Source organism: Ischnura elegans, chromosome 13 (genome assembly GCF_921293095.1).
Source record: "Ischnura elegans chromosome 13, ioIscEleg1.1, whole genome shotgun sequence".
Taxonomy (NCBI): domain Eukaryota; kingdom Metazoa; phylum Arthropoda; class Insecta; order Odonata; family Coenagrionidae; genus Ischnura; species Ischnura elegans.
This window is the reverse complement of record NC_060258.1, coordinates 9,600,456-9,621,321: the sequence shown is the minus strand read 5'-3', so window position 1 is coordinate 9,621,321 and position 20,866 is coordinate 9,600,456. Positions and strand designations below refer to the sequence as shown.

Below are 20,866 nucleotides of genomic sequence, written 5' to 3'. Positions count from 1 at the left end.
TGGGTACACTCATGTAACAATGAAGTTAAATATGCATGAATGAATATCTTAATTACATAATTTTTTAAATATCACACAGGATTGAAATTAAACATGAATAAAATGTAGAAAATGCCCTGAAATATACTTTTGTGCAGTAAAACTTCTGTGTAGTGAACCTCTTTACATCATAAACCTCCATACTTGATACAACCCCTTCGGTCCTGTCTGCTTTACATGTTAAGTTATGGGCAAACCTCTATATTGTGAACCTCTTTATATCGTAAAACCTCCACTTATCATACCAAGGTGGCATCCCTGATACAGTCTAACCTCCAAAAATTGTACCGAGACAACTAGAGACCATTTATGTAGCCGTGATTATCTTCATGGAATGACATTTTCAACAATGAATGTTGCACCCTTATTTTTTTCTGATACACCTTTAATATGCTGTAATTTTCACATTAATCATTAGTTTTGGCCATTTTGTTCCATATGAGAGCATAACTAACAGTAAGTAAGAAAAAAGGTATCCAACTGTCCAAATCATTTTAAGTGACTGTTGAATTGAGAGAGATCACATCGTTTTCTCTCGAATCATGGTAAAAATCATGTGACAGCGCTCGCTTTCTGTAATTATCATATAATAAATATATGTTCACTAATGCATGCATGTTTGATTAAACACATAAATATAATGGTTTAAAAGACAGTAGTGCCTTCATTTCCAAAGGATATGGGAAAATGGTGCCTATCACTAAAACCTCTCCATATTGAATTTCCATACATCAAATTGCCCAAATTTTTGTCCCCTCCATTACGTTGTGAAGAGATTTAATTGTGTGTCTCTTTTCGCAGGTTCGTTGAAGAGCTGCGATGCGCCCAACTGTCGCAAGGTGTTCAGCACGTACAAAGCGCTTGTCATCCACAAGAGAGCGAAACACCCTGACCTGGCCGCCAGCGAGGAAGAGTCCGTCACCTCGGTGGTTGGTAGCCCCGCACAGAGGTCATCATCCCATTTGCAAGGTTTGATTGTTATCATTATTCTCGACCTCTTGCTCATTCTCTGCTTGGATGTGACTGTCTGTTACGTGTGCTGCAAGTCCATCAGACCTGATTCACGCTTCTGAGGTGTCTGGAAAGCCCATTTTGAGTGTTATGCCCACGACATCAATGAAATAATATACAAAGTGTATCTATGAAATACAGTGAGGCCTCGTTTAACCTCACTTACCATTCCTGAAAAATGTGACGATAAACGAAATGACGTTAATCGAAGCATAATATCTCATAAGAAACAATGTAAAAAGTGAATATCGGCTCCTAGACCTCGCAATTCCTAAGCGAAAAAATTTTAGCGTATCATATCTGGGGCATTTTCTCCAATGGGAATGCCAAACTATGGCATAAATACGAGTTCCTGTCTTCATCGACGACAATAGCAGCAGTGACGTAAATCCTTCTCCATTTTTGTATCTTCCCACATTTGCTTTTCGGCTTCGCTATGGGGTGCGATCCAATGAATTTTCGCTACTTCCGCTACCAGGCGCTACAGACGGAAGTGCTCCGGAGCACCGGTCCATAGGCGCTACGTTCGCTACGAGAATTTCTTTTCGGACCGGTCAGGAGCGAAGTCAAGATGGCGGAAATGAACAAGGGTGGGCAAACTGGGATTACGAAATCGAAGAGTTGGTTTTAGTTGCGAATTGAGGCGGGCAGGCGTCGCCTGGGCAGTATCATCGCTGAAACATCGTCGCAGTAACAGGAACCAAAATTATTGTGAACATTGTTCTCTTGGACATTTTCGTGGAAATGTCTCCGATGCTAAAATTTGCTAAAACCGTAATCGCAATTAACAACATACACACCGTTTTACACTTTTTATAGACTGACTGTATTACCACCCACGAAACGAACAACCTGCAACGCCCGCCGCTTCGCCTTTTTTCTCGCGCGAAATTTAAAAGACTTGACCTTATTGCGAAGCGGAGGTGCGATAAACGAATGACGGTCTCAAAATTTTCGTGACGTTATCGTGAAATGACATTAAACGAGGTGACGTAGAACGAGGACTCACCGTAGTAAAATACCATATCGCATTTGTTTTTGAAGATGAAAACGGTGGAAGGTGGTAGAATGGTCCTGCCTCGGAAGACTTTTTCTGTCATCCAATGTAATATCTTCATTATCTACTCCTAATCTTGCTTAATGATGTGATTAAAATTGCCAATGTTTCGAAGAAAAGGTCCATTTTGAGTGTTACGCCCGCGACGTAATTGAATTAGTATTCAAAGTATATGCGCGACACTTCAATGAAATCAATTTGAATTACAATTGGTAATATCTGAAAAGATATTAATGTGATATTATTTCATGAAAAATATTTCACAGACATATATAACGTCTGTAATATTTCTAACCCTGCCGCGTGAACGGCGGTGAAATACACAATAATTGCCATGAGAAAAAATTCCCCTGGACCGGGAATCGAACCACGGACCTTTGGCTTTCCGGGCCACTGTGCAGACCACTACGCTATCCAGGTTCTTTAATTCCCATGGCAATTATACCGAGGCTCATGGTACTAGGTGTTAGGCCCTCGCAGTCCATCAAGGATGGCAATGCGAGGGAGAAAGGACTTCCAAGAAGCCACCTAGTACCATGTACACCTAGTACCATGAGCCTCGGTATAATTGCCATGAGAATTAACCTCTTCCCTACGCAGGGCGTGATTTCACGGCATGAATTTTCTGATGCTAAAGAAGGAAGGCCGGATTTAAGTATACCGGGACTAGCCACGGTGATAACTTTACGGGAGTCACCCGCAATGCACAATTGTGCGAAAAATCCACAGAGAATCCGCAGATTTGGACTGCTCGTCGCATAATATGCTCGGCAGTCCATACCACCATGTCCGGTATAGTCCACGAATTTCCACAGGGAAGAATGACGCCTCGGTAGCTAAACTGGCTAAAGCACTCGGTCGGAAATCGAGGGATCCGGGTTCGAATCCCGGTCAAGGCAGATGAATTTTTCTCTGTGGATTTTTCGCACAAGGAAGGCCGGCTTTTCACGGCTGGAATTTTTCGAAGCAAAAGGCCAAAGGCCGTTTTTTCACGGTTTCGCGGTCAAGCATGCCAAGTGGGTCCCAACCGCCATTAGGGTCCCTCGGCGTGAGAGGTCCGACCCTTTCCTATTGTCCGTGTGGGGATTACCTCGGCCTATTCCGGCTCTCAGTGTCCCACTCAAGGAAGGTGCGCATGGTCACTTATTTGTTTATAAGGTGGAATAACTAAAAACGTAAATGTTGCATTTTTTGAAAATCAATTCGAGTAATTACATTCTGTATGTTATGCTGATTGGTTCCAAATTTTAAACAGAATTCTAGCGTTCATATTAACGGAGTTGATCATCACCTAGAACAATTTTTGGAGACGCTAAGGTTAGATGTTTAATTGTTATTTTTATAACTTACTAGCAAGTTTATAGGAGCGATATTGTAATTATTTACATCTAAAAGTATACGTTACTCTGTTAGCTACATTCTAAGTGTACATTTGCGGTGAAATTCGATAGATTATCCGATTTAACTTCTATGAAAAAAAGCCCTCGTAATGTAATAAAATTTGATTCCCTCAGTTCTTTGTCGTGAGCCAAAATTACAGCGGCTATTTTTAATAACCTCTTACCAACCTTTGAATACAAAGGTATTATAAACGAATTTCGCTATAAATACTGATTAATGCATATCCTAAAAATTCGTAAATTTAATGTACCAATAGGGAATGTTTTACGTAGACACATGTTGTGAGAAGCATTCCATACCATTGCAGGAATAAGAACTGCTCTACCCAGGTAATTACTCTCATATTGTAAGTACTCTCATTGGTGTAAGTGTTCCCATACTGATATATGTACGTGGAAGATGATAACCTCACTCTTCTCGGAAAAGCTCATTTGGCTATGATATAGTGCCGTTTTGCTGAAAACCCTAAAAATAACCGTAGAACTTCGTTTAAAAGTTCTACAGGCATTGCAAAATAAAAGGAATACATTGATGAACTGACATTTAATGCAACAGTAACAATTAAAAAAATTAAAATTGCACTGGCAACAATAAACTGACCGCAAAAGTACGCCGGGATGGGCTACCTTCGGGGAAAAGGGTTGAGGATTATATTTGCCCAGTTGCCGAGGGACCCCGCTAGGAAAGGTCATTAAGGGGAGGAAGCGACTACCTGGTCAGTCCCAAGCCGAAAAAAAACTCCGTACGGGGCGGAAAAGAAAATCTCAAACCTTTCGTAGAGCCAAAAGCAACTTCCCGCGAAGGAGCTCGGCGCGATAAGGTTAAAGAGCCTGGATAGCGTAGTGGTCTGCGCAGTGGCCCGCAAAGCCAAAGGTCCGTGGTTCGATTCCCGGTCCAGGGGGATTTTTTCTCATGGCAATAATTGTATAGCTATAACATCGTTGTACTCATATTATTAATGCTCCTGGTTTCGAAAACCTCACATCCGTGGCTGTGTGATCACTGATACAGAAAAGTGGTTTGCATGAATGCTTTAAAACCATTGCTCAGCGTCGGAAACTACACATATCAGGCACCACGCCACGTAGTCGCATCTCTCACAAGTTGCCCGGGTTGCAACTGCTGCACGATGTGTATCTAATAATAATAATAATAATAATAATAATTTATTTCACTGATTGGCAAGAGTACAATTGCATGGCTACGTCATAAAAAAGCTAATACAAATATCAAATAAAAATACAATGATGATGTGTCATCAAGATTTACAATTTACATGGAAACAATAAAAATAATTTTTCTAAATACATAAGAATTGATGAAATAAATAAGTACAATACAATAGTATGGACAAAATAAGATGTCACAACTAGCATCATGGAGATTATCATAATTACAAATTATCTTCCATATATTCGGAAATGCTGTAATAGCACTTTTTAGAGAGAAGGAGTTTCAGCTTGTTCTTAAATACATAAATTGAGGTGCAATCTTTTATTTCGTCAGGGATTTTGTTAAATATAGCAGAGGCTGAATGCCTGGGACCCTTTAAACAGAGGGAGCTGGAGTACTGCTTGTGGTGTATATTATTACTTGATCTTGTGTGGTGATGGTGGAAGGTGGCATTAGAAGGAAATTTATCAAGGTTTGCTTTAACAAAGTTGGCACATGTCAGGATATAGAGAGAAGGGAGTGTTAGGATCTTTGATGCAGCAAAGAGGGGATCTGTGATCACGGAGAGCAGTTGCGCACTGTAGGGCTTGGAAAACAGGAACAAGAAGTGAATGCAGCTAGCACACGATGGCATCCGTTTTACGAAGGGGATTCTAATGGAGATAATAAGCCCAGTGTATCCTAGCATTAAAATGCAGTAATTCCGGTGATTTTGCGTCAGATTAATTTTTTTATAAAGATCGTGGAAAATATTTAGCGAGAGTGAAAATCGTGCACGGATAATCCGCAACATGGATAAACCACAGCCGGATAATTGGGAGTCTGCAGTAAAATATTTTGAAAAAAAAACCTTCTGGGTATCAATGGGTTAACAAAGGTCCTGAAAAAATGCTCTTTACGGAGAGGACGGAAGAGTCATTATTTAGAATGCTAAATCAATAAAGTCTTGCTATTAAGTTTTGTTGGGCTTAGGGGCCATCAGATACGTATGCCTTTACGTTTCTTTATCGCATATATTACCCATGTGTGTTATATTTGTCGCATTTTCTGGCAGTCATGTTGAAGAGAGAACTCCACCATGGACTCCAAATAGATGTCGTCATTTAAAAATCTAAAAGTGTGAAATATACGTACTCCAGGAGTAATAATCTTTCGATTTAGGCAACTTAAAAAAATAATAGGAAACCGCCCTTTTATCCACAACACCCTTCTCAATGAATGTCCTCCAAAAATGCTCCTCACATGGGGAAAGAAGAGTCTCTTGCGGCTCAGTACAGCAGTCATGCTAAGACAAAAAATCCACCGTCTCTAAAGGGTTAAACTTAAGAATTTCTCCAAGCTCTGGGGGGGTTTAAACCCCAAAACTCCCCCCCCCTCCCCCTATCTGCGCCACTGGTTGACAACATTATAGCTGTGTCTCACTCAATTTTTCAAAGAACAAATTTTCAATGCTGTGCTCTGTTCTCGAATATCAGCTATTTCAAAAATTTAAGGGGTCAAAAAAATCTTCGAATATAAACTGTCACAGAGGCTCGCTGCAACCGTCTATATCCACGCCATTTCGCATACTGACTCAGAAATGATGAAATATCACCCATCTGGATGGAGGAGCCCAAAATATTCGAGTTGCATGCAAGGTGATTTCCATCCAGTTATTCCTGGGTCCCTCCTTGTAAGTACAGTGGAAGCCCGTTTTAGGGAGAACTGCATTTTACGATAATCGCAAGTTATAGTCTTTGTACCGCCAAGTGGTATATGTTTTACATGCCAAATAAATCGGATTCAGCAAGGTTGTCGCACGGGACATAGGAGGGTTCAATGAGCAAGAAGCAGTTGGTGTTACTTTTGGTAGTTTTAATGTGACAATAATCACAAGTACCGAGAAATCTCAAGTATAATAAGTTCACATTATTGCGGCACACTCACATTGCAAGCCCCGAGGGCTGGGTCTATCAGGTCGAGTCGGCCGTTGGTCTGCGCTGGTTAGCGGTGACACAGGCAAGCCGATCAGGTTGACTCATAAAGCCCGTATGACAATTGACAAGGAGTGCGGGAGTGCACCCGCAATCCCGGTCAAGGCGAATGATTTTTTCTCTGTGGATTTTTCGCACAATTGTGCATTGCGGGTGACTCCTGTAAAGTTATCACCGTGGCTAGTCCCGGTATACTTAAATTCGTCAAGAGAGAACACCTCTATGTGTTCAAAGTTCGGGCTTTACTCTCCGGCTGTGGCGCCATGTGCACGATTTGGACTGCTCGTCGCATAATATGCTCGGCAGTCCATACCACCATGTCCGGTATAGTCCACAAATTTCCACAGGGAAGAATGACGCCTCGGTAGCTTAACTGGCTAAAGCACTCGGCCGGAAATCGAGGGATCCGGGTTCGAATCCCGGTCAAGGCGAATGATTTTTTTCTCTGTGGATTTTTCTTACAATTGTGCATTGCGGGTGAATCCCGTAAAGTTATCACCGTGGCTAGTCCCGGTATACTTAAATTCACTTAAATACATGAATTGTGGGCTGGATTTCATTAAATTCGTCAAAATCGGCCTATAAAACAAGGTGGAGGTTTCCTTGCCAAAACGTCCATTCGAATATGTACTGCTTTTTTGCAAACGGTGCACACGGTTCGAAAGAGGGAAGCAGACTTAAGGCCGTACACACGATCGGAAGACTCTGAAATGGATATTTGCGTAGAAAGCGTTGAACTTGGAGAGAAAGTAAAGAAAAATGGGACACATGCTACAATACACCCCTGTCTCGTATAGCGCAATTTCGATTAGCGCAATTTCGATATAGCGCAAATTCGTTCCTCGGGGAAACATTGCAACGCAGTGTAGCCTAATCAAAAATCTTAAACGCTCTCGTGATAAAACGTGAGCTTGCACTAAGTACACACGAAATTTCTATCATTTTACGCATAAAAATATTATTGCTTGCCTCAAATCTTCTTTTATGTTTATATATTAATCGAAATCCATTGCTGTGCAATGGCCAAAAGGATTACTCGTCATTGGGTCCAGATAGCCGGCCTACCGAAGTAATTTATCTCGTCTCCTTAACAGAATGAGTTACTTTAGGTCATTAATTAAGCGTGGGGCCAGTGGAAATGAGTTGTTTTTAAGCAATACTGGTTGAGACGTAATTTTTGCCGTCATAGGTTATCGGGCGATTGACTTCCAGGTAGAGGGTCTACGCTCAAGCCTTCAAGGTCATCAGTATTCACGGGGGAGAAATGGAGCGGTGGCCAAGTTGCGCATGAAGAGCACCAACATATAAGAGGGTTCCCTATAGTCTCAAACACAATAGCTTCGTTCCCTCCCCGCAGTCGTAGGTCCTCTGCATCTCAAGAACACAGTTCAGCAGTAGAAGGTGATTTCGATAGAGCCATGCAGAGTAAAAACCAAGAGAAAATGGCAAAAAAATAGGATTGCGGGTAGAAAAATCAAGAATTTATCAAGAAAAACCATAAACCTAGAAGAGAAATTGATATAGGTCAATTGCTTTGAAAATGGAGAACGTCAAAGCGATATTGCACAGAAGTTTTAAATGCACGATGCCTTATTCTGAATAAAGACGAAGTTAAAACATCAGTGACCTCAGCCGCACCAACTTCAACCAAGCGGTCTACACATACGGAAAGTTCATAGTGAATCAGTACAAAAAGACGAGAGTGTCAATCGCTCCGAGACATTTAGTGAAAGCTATGGTTGGTTCAAGAATTTAAACGGCAAGCAGGTATTTTCAGTGCGGCGATATCAGGTGAATCTGCAAGTGTTGATAGCGCAGTCACCACAACATTTTCTGATGAACTCCAAGCTGTGATTGAAAGTGGCTCCTTTCCCCCTCAACTAGTTTTTAGTGTTGACGAGACGATATTCTATTGGAAAAGAATGCTTTCTCGTTCATTCATTTTCAGGGAAGGAAAACCTGGGAAGGTTTCAAGACATTTAAAGACTGTTTCACATAGCCGCTAATGACTCGGAGGACTTCAAATTAAAATGATTTATCATTCATAAACTCCGCTAGCTATGAAATGGCATTCAAAGTAGCATTTTCCTGTCACTTCGATGAGCAACAAAAGGGCCTGGGTGACACAGTAGTTGTTTTTAGACTGGTTGGAAAAATCGTCCACTGCCGGCAATGCATTACGAACCCCTGAGATAGCAGATGTTAGCCCACCCGCACGACAGGAGGGAATTTCAAAAGCACGTAAGAATTTTTTTTAACATGAATAAAAGTCTTTGAATGCGTGCATACTATCTTTAAAGATGTTTTAAACTATAAAAAGTTGTATAAATAATGTTTTCTAAGGCTATTTATGGGAATATATCTGTTTTAGAGGAAATTCAATACCCAAGACCTATGCTACCAGGAACGCATCCCTATCTTCCCAATGTTGAAACGCTCTCGTGTAACGCAAATTCGTATAGCGCAAAGACCCCAAGGAACACATCCCTTGCGCTATACGAGACATGGGTGTATATGATTTATATGCCAACTTAAGAGTTAAGTTTGGCCTCCTTCACAGTTGTGAAATTTTTAATGTTGAATGTTACCTATAATTTACTTGTCAATTTTGTCAGGACCTTAAAAAAATGATAAATATAGAAAAATTTTGTTGTATCCGTAAAAAAAAGATGAAGTTTGTTCAATGGTTTCCAAAACATTTAGCACTAGCATTTTTATCGTATAAATTGTATTATCGTGCGAAAGATCCACAGAGAAAAAAATCATCCGCCTTGACCGGGATACGAACCCGAATCCCCCGATTTCCGGTCGAGTGCTTTAGCCAGTTAAGACTAGAACCGCTGAACTTTCCAACCCCACCAAAACTGTGGCATGGGACTTTTTTCTCCCATTGACAAAATACGTTGATCCTGTCATGTTTAAGTATAATTGATGGTTTACTTGTGGTTTGTGTGAACAAAAAACGTGTTTAGGTAATGTTTAAAATGTTTTATTAAGTATAACTAGGAATACAGTAAACTTATTTTGACTGCAAAAGTGTTGTTTGTCAAGAATAACCAGGTAACGTCAAGGACAGTTGACAGAGGATGTGAGTAGGCGGCCGGTGCAGTCCACAGATTATTCCCTTCTGCACTCCTAACTGGCAGAATAACTGTACAGGCGGTCCTCGACTTTCGTACACTCGACTTTCGTACACTCGACTTTCGTACAATTCGCACTTTCGTACGTTCAAAATTGACACCTTATACTTGACTTTCGTACGCTAAATTCGGACTTTCGGACGTTGGTCTGTATTTTTTTTTAAATTCCCGCGATGTTTATTGCGCATCCCAACATTCAATTGTTTCAAATGGCAGTATCGGCAGTATATGCGAACAATACGAACGTGTATAATGAAGGGAATTGTTTGTAATTGACTAATCTAGGTGATTTATTTGGGAGAGAGACAGCCTGCTATAGGCTCCTTTATCAAGAGAAGAAGAAAGCCTTCATTGAAGATATTTTTCAAAAGAAGTTGACTAGACATCATCAAATAGCTTTCAATAAAACTAGTAAAATCTTCTTTCTAATTGTGTTTTTTCGTTTGAGTGCTGTTTAATTCATGTACTCCTTCAGCAAAGTTATTGCGCGAAAAATCACCCGAATTCTGTTTGTCTTTTGTCTTTTTTGAATAGCATGCGAGATAACGCAGTGATGAATGTCACCTGCCAAATGTCGAATTTTGATGTAAAAATTAAAAGGTATCCAGAGTGCGGGTTTAACAACTACATTTTGTTATGCTTCTTGATATGTTTTCTTATTTATAGTGGACGTAGTAAGTGGAATGTCAACTTAAACGCCAAGAGGAAGTTTCACTCGATAGCCAACGGAGTTCTTGTTTTTTAAACTTAAATTTGCATTTTCTGCGAATTTTCGAAAGAAATTAGATGATTTGAGGAGTTTTATTAACATATAATTAAAATTAAGTAAATTGAAATAAAATCCGTGAAAAAAATGGTTTTAGTACGTATATTCCGCTCTTTTGGAACGTAACCCCTAATTAGTATGGAAGTCAATGGTTCGACTTTCGTACAAGTTTTCGGGAACGCATTGTGTACGAAAGTCGGGGACTGCCTGTATCTGTGCATCGATCCCCTTCGTAATAAACTGTTATTACGCTAAATAAAAAATAAGTGTACAAAAAAAACTGAAATTGTATGTTTTCCCCATATGGGACAAAAAAGTCCCATCCCGCGGTTCTAGGTAAATCGTCGTTTTTCTCGCGAACCAAACATCGTACAATGTTTTCAATACGTCCATTTGAAAGATCATAAAAAATGAGTGAAATGCATTATATTTCAAAGGGATAAAATCACTAGTACACGAATGGCAACAACATTTGCAAAGGGCGATGGGACAAAAAAGCCACGTTTCCCGGTTCTGGTGTTAAGGCTTGTATTATTAGTCGACCCTACATATAGAGAGGAATTCTCGTACATGGCTTTCTCAATCGACCCTACACAAGGGGTATTTCCATCGTCAAGTTCCCTGAGGTGGCGTAGATGATGGCACAGCGCCAGTTTTCCACTCTGGCTGCGTAATGAAACCATTTTGCAGTAATAGGGTAGTTTCTAGGGATGAGTCGATTCCACATTTATTCGATTCCAATTCCAATTCCTTCAAATCGATTCCCGATTCTCGATTCCGATTCCATCGATTCTTGTTCCTTCTAACAGGTGGGATTTTGATTTACCTGTAGTATTGCTGTCATTAAAATTTAAGAATTGAATGGAATAAAATAACTAGGGATGGACGGATCCAGGATTTTTGGAGCCTGATCTTTCGAATCGGATATTTTCGATTCCAAATGCATTTTCAAATTCCTGATAATAAACAAAGGCATTATTCAAGTTTATTCTGGGAACACACAATTAATGGAATGCTTTTTAGATTTTCATCCACATTTTAATATTTTTATAAATTAAAAATCTTTTTTATAGGCTTTCATGTTGTTTTTTTTTTTTAAATCTTTACATGCTCAGGACCTAAACTGTTATGCTTGGGTTTAGCCAGTTAAGCTACCGAGGTGTCATTCTTCCCTGTCGATATTTGCGGACACTACCGGACAAGGACTAGTACGGAGGCGGAGAAATGGCTCTTGGCCCGACTGGCAGAGGGTGTCAGTTTACGTGCTCCGCACTGAATGTGTTAAGGAAATTATGACAGCAATTTATTAGTTTTTATAATTATTTGCTTGAAAAAAATAATGATTTTTATTTTATTTCCAATGCCTTATACAAATATCATTTTACTTCAAAAGGAAAATTTGTTCATAACTTTTGCTTTGAGCTACAGCACACTCCCTATTATCCTGGCTAATGATGGGGGGAAATGGCACGGATAATCAGAAAAGACGGATAAACCAAACTTTCACCTTAATGTCTAGTTGTGTTCATAATGTACCTAAAACAAACAATAAACCATTATTTATGCAGGCATTCTGTTATTTAGGAGTGCTTCGTGGACTTAATGAGAGCTTTCTTCGCCAGTTCACGATCTTTTTAGCTGCGATGACATGGATGTACTCGTATTATTAATGCTCCATGTAAGGCCTGGTTTTGAAAACCTCACGTCCGTGGCTTAGTGATCACGGATACAGAAAAATGGTTCGCACGAATGCTTCAAAACCACTGCTTGACTTCGGAAACTAGATTGTCAGGCACCACGCCACGTAGTCGCGTCTCGCACAAGTTGTCCAGGCTCCATGCTGAATGTGCTAATAGGTTGATTCTTTCCACGTCTTGCAGGTGGCGATCCCAACGACTCGGCCAGCCACGGCAGCAGTGAGGAGGCTGGAATGCGCATTGCAGAGTTGGCGTGTTCATATCCTAGGTGCGGCATGAAGTTCACGAACCTCAGCTTCCTGCTAAACCACCAGACGACGCACCCGCAGCAGAGGGACGATGTGGACACGATGGAGCAAGAGGGCGAGAGCGAGGACTTTGAGGTTCTCAGCGAGGAGAGCTGGGGCAGCGAGGACAGTGGGTCGGAGAGCTCGGAAAAAGGTTTACAAGACACAATGCCCTCTCCGTTGGGAATAGGGTAGTTTCCTTCATCAAAGAAAACGAAAGGCATTGATTGCGATTCGTTACCCACCATTAGTTTATTCATAATATACAAATTATTTGGTTTTAGAGATACCAGTTTAGACGAATGTTAATGTTCAATTTTATCCTCGTTTGAAAAAAGCCAGATTGACGCCATTACGATGCCACTCCACGTGACGTCACAGGGACCTAGTTTCTATACGAGTAGATAGGAGTTTTACATCGTCTGAGATTAACAATGCATGCATGAGGCACAGAGCTCCGGGAAACATGTCTTAATAATCACCTATTAAAACTGCCTATGGTTGGAAAGTTTCCTGCTTTTCATAAGGTATTAATAATCCTTATTTAAGCCAAGCGCTACCTGCTAGCAGGGTACTCTGCTACCTGCTAGCATCCTGCGTCGTATCAGCGCTCAAAGCCTCACCCCAAGGTCACCTCACCTGCGGCAGCGGGAATCAGAATGACGTCAAACGGAGTTTTCCCCATCATTCATACTTAGTCGTCGCCTTTTCGCACACTTGGAAATTTTCAATTTTCATTTAATCGCAAAAGATAGACATCGTCATTTGAAAATCTAAAAGCGTGAAATACATACCCTAGGGATAATAATCTTTCGATTTAGGCAATAAAAAAATAATAGGAAACCACCATATTGGGGTTCCATCATTGGCAGGAAAAATTCTCAGGTTTCCTGCAAAGTACAGGGTGCGGCAGCATAACTTCCTTTTCTTAAAACTTAATGAAACGCAGTGTATGAATTGGAAAATTTTTATTTGGTTATTGCAACGTAGGTGCATACCTTAAGTTTTTTTTTAATAGTCTTGAAGATCAAATCACGTAGATGACGTCTTCCATTCATGATTCAATTGAGTATACCGATTTCTGGTATTTGTAATGACCTTTTCAAGCATTGCAGGCGTTCTGTTGGCAATTTCTTCCTGGATGTTGTTCTTTAAATCTTGTAGGGTCCTTGGACGGTTCAAATAAACATGGGATTTTAAAAAACCCCTTAGAAAAACGTGAGACAGATCCATCATAACTGTTAGGTGTGCAACTAAGTCCCACTGTTTTTTTAACAAAAATAAAACTTTATCTTGAAAAATGAAATGATTGATATTTGGTGGCTATTAATGAATTTTTATCCTCAAAATACGCGTCAAAAATTTTTGTTATTGGCCTAATGAACTATGAAATATTTGCTGATTTACTAAAAAGTGCCAGGGCGGTCCTTTTGATCGGTATTATTAATGTTCTGCTTAATATTTGTGTCCTTGAATATCAGATTTTTATAGCAGTATGTGTAGCAGCCACGTTTGCTGATTGAATTTACAGCTGTTTTTCTGAATGTTTCTAATCAATTCCTTTTCTATGCTATGAAGTTATATATTACTATTATTTCATGGACACACTCAAGAGTTTACCAACCAAAGTTTCTGTTCAAGGTGAAAGACTAAATTGTTTATAAGTTTTATTTATTACTTTAGGATATTGTACTAGGTACGCAACTAATTTCCCGCTGTTTTTTGAACTAAAATACATCTTTAGCTGAAAAAATGGTTATAAATGAATCATTCAAAGTATTGCCCATCGCTGGCTACAACTTTTCCCCGTCAAGGTGGCAGAGGCCAATACCATAACAGTAAAACTTTTCATTTTTTGAGGCTACCCATGAATCATGCCATTTTTTTGGTGTCCTCGTATGAACACAACTGCAGATCAGTCAGACCTTGTACCATAAAACAGAACAAGTAATAATCGGACGGCGTAATATCTGGGGAATACAGTGGGGGGAGGTCAGGACTTCCCATTTGAGCGTTTACAGGTAGGTTTTAACAGGTTTTGCAATGTAGGGTCGAGCGTTGTCATGCTGTAGAATCATAAGGAATCCAAGTTCCTTGCTTTTGCACAAATCCCAATGCATCCAATGACTTGGAAATGGATTGGTGGGTAACTCTTAATGCATAAGCAAGGTCTTGTTGAGTTTGGTACTGATCTTCATTGAGCAATGCCTCCAATACAGCGTCTCGAAGGTTTTTGGTGTTCCCTCACGTCAACATTGGAATGACTGTCTTTGAAGTGACGGAAGCAATCACGGCATGTTGTTTCACTCACAAGGAGACGTCACCAAAGTGATGTTCGGGATCTACATTCGGATGTTATTTTCTGAAACTATATAGGTAAAGTAGAAAAAATGTCATTCCACATAGGCCCGGGCTCGAGAGATATTCGCCCTCTAATTTGCGTGGTAAGGCACAATTAGGAGTTTTGTTTAAAATCCAAAAATAGATATTAAATTTTAAAAAATCGTGAAGTAACTAAATAAAACAAATGGGGATAAAATGCAACAGTGATTTCAAAAATTAGAAGAGAGAAAAACTATTTCCGACACTGGGACTCGGTCCCTAGACACTTTATACAGGTTTAATGTCTACCGCCCTAGACCACACCGCCATGGCCGTATTTGACCGATGGAGATTACTCAATGGATGTGATGCTGCGCGAAATTTTTACAAGCGAGTATCTCTCGAACCCGGGTCTATGTGGAAGAAAGCCGTGACACTTTTTCTACCTTACCTGTATAGTTTCAGAAAATAGCATCCGCATCCAGATCCTGAACATCACTTTGGTGATGTCTCCTTGTTAGAGCAGCATCTCCGTTAAACCATTTGGAGCTCTCGATGCACTACAGCCTCTGTTCTCTTCGAGTGAAAGAAGAAAGTAAACGCTCCCCGCAAATGACGGTCACCTGGCACAAACTCCGACATTTTCACACAACAATAAGGATATGAAGCTGAACAAAAACTGGCCATTGTTGTCGAGCGGTTTGCTTACCAAATGTCTCAGCTTGATTCGTGACTTTTCCATTGCGTCAAAAAGTAAACCAGTAATCACTGCTAGAGCCATCTATTGACAAATAGCGGGAACTTAGTTGCACGCCTAATATACAGTCTGTCCCAAAAAGAATGACCCGATTTTAACTTGTAATAATATTGAAACAAATGTCACTAGGCAAGCGAAACAGCGCCAGATGTGATCGGCATTGTTTAGAGTTTTAGAAAAATCCGCTGAATGTCACTGTGAGCACTGATGTGGAGCGTGCACCCCTCAGACCATTGGTCTAACAATTAGGTCTAACAAAAAGGTGCAGCCAGTCTCGCTGAAGATGACGTACAGGACCGCGAGACCAAGCTTTACACTCTTGGCCTCCTCGGTCCCCTGACATAACATTATGCGATTTTTTTCCTTTTGGGAAATGTTTACGTACCTCCCTTACCTCCTGACATTGATGAACTAAAAACATGAATATCAGCTGCTGTAGCTTCAGTGACAGAAGACATCTTACACTCAATTTGGGATGAATTCAGCTATCGGCTAGATGTCGTCCGCGCAGCCAATGGAGGACATATTGAACATTAATGATGGTTTTTTATAAACTTTTGTCTTTTGTGAGTAATTTCGTATACAATGTGTTGATGTTAAGCCCTTCTTCCTAATAAATAATCTTATTTAAAATCGGGTCATTCTTCGGGTCACTCGGGACACACTGTAATTTATTGTGTATATAATAATATGTATTGTCTAAATAACAGATTTCCAAGGAATGTGGGAGTTAGTTACTTATGACTTATTACTTGCACATCACTGAAATTTACGTAATGATTTTACGATAACAAAGGGTCAAGCAGGTTAAGATGGCGAAAAGTGCCCCCGATATTTTGAGAAATAAAAAATATACACTTAAAGTGCATCCAAAATTATGTGTTTTCTCAAAGTTTCAGACCCAGAAAATAACCCCAGAAAAAATTAAAACGCGATTTTTAGTTTTTTAACCATATCTCCAGTTTTTATATCTGTAAAATTGTTTTCTTGAATTTAAATTGTGTATACTGTTATGGTCTACCATCCTGATTTTTTTCAAAATTTTTGAACTGAAAACTAAACTTTTACGTAAGTTTGAAATATTCAAAATTAAATTGAAAATTTTAAGAAACAATAGACACGCCGAAAAAAATATATGTTGTTACCCCTACCTTAAAGTATAATCTTAATTTTTTTCTGATTTTTAAAATAGGGTGGTTTCCTATTATTTTTTTATTGCCTTAATCGAAAGATTATTACTCCTGGAGTACGTATTTCACGCTTTTAGATTTTTAAATGACAATATCTTTTTTTCGCGAATAAATGAAAGTGAAAATTTTCAAGCGCGCAAAAACGCAACGCTTAAGTATGAATGCCGGGAAATCTCTCCGTACGTCGTATTTCTGGTTCCCCCTCCGCCCGGTGAGGTGACCTTGAGGCGAGGCTTAGCGCTGATACGTCGCAGGCTGCCAGCGGGTAGCCTAGTACCCTGCTGGCTGGTAGCGCTTGGCTTGAATAAGGATTATTAATACCTTATCAAACGAGGAAAACTTTCCGACCTTAGCCAGTTTTAATAAGTGATTATTAAGACATGTTTCCCTGAGCTCTGCGCCTCATGCATGCATTGGTAACCTCAGACGATGTATAACTCCTATGTACTCGTATAGAAACTAGGTCCCTGTGACGTCACGTGGAGTGGCATCGCATGGGTGCCAATTTGTCCCTTTTCAAATGAGGATAAAAATGGACTATTGCCATTCGTCTAAACCGGCATTTATAAAACGAAATAATTTGTATATTATGAATACACTAATGGTGGGTAACGAATCGCAATTATTGCCTTTTGTTTTCTTTGATGAAGGAAACTACCCTATTGGTGGAACAGGGTCAAAAACTCGAATAACTGCTTTGCGTCATTTGCATCTATGTATTCCAAGGGGAATTTCACAGGATGGATTTTTTAATGAAGTTTTTTTCAATAAAGATACCTACAAAAAGATTTCAATAAAATTAATAAAATAAAGTGCTTCTCTCTAAAAGTGTTTTTCCGTTTGGGTGCTGTTTAATTCATGCACGACATGTACTCCTTAAGCAACGATATTGCACGAAATATCATACAAATTCATCATGTCTTATTTTGAATAACGTGCGAAAGATATGTGATCACAAGGTACACTGTGACGAGATATCACCCGTCCAGGAATTCTGATGTAAAAATTTAAAGGTATCAAAAGTTAGGATTCAAAAATTGCATTTTGTTAAGCTTCCTGGTAATGCACAGAAAGCAAGTCAAAACATAACACAAAAGTCACTTTGAGCCTGGGACCACAACCGCGTCCACGTCTAGGGTGCCATATCTTTGTAATTAACATAGCTGCAAGGAAGGCAATCATGCTGATTAATGTCCCCCGTGACGGCTAATGAGCATTTGCTTGACACATTATTGAATTTGCCTCTGGACAAAAAGTTTTTTCGGGTGGTCAAGATAAATGTATAGAACCTTGTATATTTTTCCAGAAGTGTCATTCCTTGCCAAATCATCACAGAAAAGTGGACTTTTCAATCCCACCTCTTTGATTTACTTGAAATTCGGTAGGAAGTTAAAGCACATGAAATTGTACTTGTACACAAATTATTAACCCTCAGCTATACACCATATTCATACAGCAGGGTCGCAAGCATGACAAAAAATGTAAAAATTTTCCATCGTGCACTCTACAAAAATAAATCATATCTTAGCCAGTAGTTGTGGTAGAATCTGCCTGTTGACAGGGGCGTACCGAGCAAGGGGAAGGGGGGGAGCAGCTGCCTCCCCCCCCCCTAGAAGCAAAAATCAGAAAAGTCTTTAAGCAACATCTGTGCTGAATAGGGTAGTTTCCTTCATCAAAGAAAACGAAAGGCATTGATTGCGATTCGTTACCCACCATTAGTGTACATATTCATAATACACAAATTATTTGGGACACCCTGTATATTTAGCTCTTTTTGAACATAACCCCTACTGTCTGTAAAAAAAAGCAAGATACAGTGGAACCTCGTTAAAGCGAGTACGGGCTATAGCGACACCCCCGCTATTACGAGAGATAGCCGATGCACCGTCAATTGACCCTATACTAAGCGTGTTAAAAAATTTGTTTTTACGAGACCCTTTCGGTGTTGGCTCTCGCATTAGCGAGGGTTTCACCGCCGGAAAAACTTTCATCAAGACTCCTTAACCTCTGCAATTGCTAGCGATCTGTTAGAAATGAAGTTAATGGAGTGCTCAGTCTCAAATTTATGTGGTAAACTGTCGTTCGATAAATATAATGATTGACGAAACAATGCTTTGCATGATTTTTATTCAGTGCGGCGCTTATAAATTGTTTGAATAGTTAGTCGTTATTTGATAGTAAGGAAATTTAGTGATGCAAAAAAACATCGCCTTTCGTCTGGATTTATGCTTACGTTTATCGGATGGATGTTTATCTGTCGCCACACCACTCCTGTTCCTGTATATCTGTTCGCAACAGGTATATTGACTATTATTTGCTCCACCTCCTGTAAAGCGACAATTCGCTATAACGAGTGTTTATTAGTGCACCGTGGGGTGTCGTTATATCGAGGTTGCACTGTACTCGAGTTTGAGGAGCTCTAGCGTCTAAATGAAGCAATCGATTTCAATGCGGAGGTTAGCAGAGGTTTGCGTTGATTACAACAACTCCGTTAATTTTTATGGTATAAACAATTTGTTTTCGGCAAACTGCTAGCAATAGATGTGGCTTCTTTATATCGAAATTGCAAGTTATAGGAGCGAAAACTACGGGAATGCCAAGCGCTCAAAGTTGGGCAACTTGATTTTACGCGCAAAAAACGGGTACTTTTTTGAGAAAAAATTAAGTACAGGAAATACTATTTAGCCGAAGAATTTTTAAGGTACATGATATATCGTAGAACTAAATTCTCCTTCGTATGCTTTTCGTTGCATTGAAATCGATTGCTTCATGTAGACGCTTGAGCTCCTCAAACTCGAGTACAGTGTGTCCTCGTTTAACGTCGTCCCGTTTAACGTTGTTTCACGATAACGTTGTCCAAAAATTGAAACCCTTGATCATTTAACGTCGTTATTGCTTCGCGATAACGTTGTTCAAATTATGCGCGATGAAAAAAAAAATGAATGGCGAATAGGACGCAAGCGCATCTGATGTATAGTAAATATTACTAAATTAATGCGATTGGTAATTTTCGTTCGACAGAAAAGGTTGGCGTGGGTAGCGTATGTTAAATATGCATCCAAGCGAATAATTATCGCTTCATTTACCCATTATCCGTATATTTTTCTGATGCCAACCAAAAAAAATGTCCACGAAGAAGAGTGGCTATCCTGGTGGTTCTTCTGACGTGATGAAAAAACGGCGATATTAGAACAAAAACTTGGTATTATTAAAAGAATTGAAGAAGGTGCAACTGCTGGAGAGATCGGTCGAGTTTTAGGTTTGCAGGTCGAGTTTTTACAATTAAAATTTCTTCTTTTACTGAAAATATCGATGTTTCGCCATTAAAATACTTTCTTTTTAGTTTTTATATTTCATTTAATAATGCCTACGTCCCAACCTTTTCGTTATGGAAATTCGTTTCTTTTCGAATGAATCATTATCATGCTGAAGTGAATAATCTTTAATGAATATTTCTCGCGATTTCTGCCGTGTTAAAGAATTCATATCATCACGAAAATTGACTCGCCCTTCATCCTCGTGCTTCCGAGTGTCAGATTCAGATGTTTTTTCATTTTGGCCTGATTCAGGTGTCTCCCGATTGGTTACGAAGTCTGCTTAAAGTTACGGCTCCGATAATTGGCCTCCTTGGATTCTCGCCCGGGAAATTCTGGATTCTTTACGAAGAAATGGATTGTTAAGAACCAATTTAAATTTTTTACATTGTTTCTTATGGGAAACACTGCATCGTTTAACGTTGTTTCGCTTAACGTCGAGTTTTTCAGGAACGAATCAACAACGTTAAACGAGGACTCACTGTATCTTGCTTTTTTTTACAGACAGTAATTACTGTCGGCGTCAAAATGATGTGCCGCTGTACTTTGCAAATTTAGATCTGGACTTCTGTGCATGCCATAATAATAAATAATACGTCATTTTAAAGAAAATTTTATTTTCAATTCATAATTATTTTTTGTTTTATGAAAATTTCAAAAATGTAGACACGCTAGCGCAATAAATGACTCCGCGCACCATAAAATTAGCCGTTTTGTCAACTTCGTGAACTTTGTAACT

At 39.6% G+C, this 20,866-nt stretch overlaps 1 protein-coding gene across 2 annotated transcripts in view; it reads left to right on the top strand.

Annotated features, from left to right (window-relative positions):
- The window catches only part of LOC124170007, a 90,256-nt gene that overhangs the window by 65,021 nt on the left and 4,369 nt on the right, over nt 1-20,866 (top strand). For both annotated transcript variants that reach the window (XM_046548693.1, XM_046548692.1), the window contains 2 exons: nt 841-1,008; nt 12,441-12,698. In XM_046548693.1, the coding sequence (XP_046404649.1) occupies nt 841-1,008; nt 12,441-12,698 (426 nt within the window). The remainder of the gene's footprint in view (nt 1-840; nt 1,009-12,440; nt 12,699-20,866) is intronic.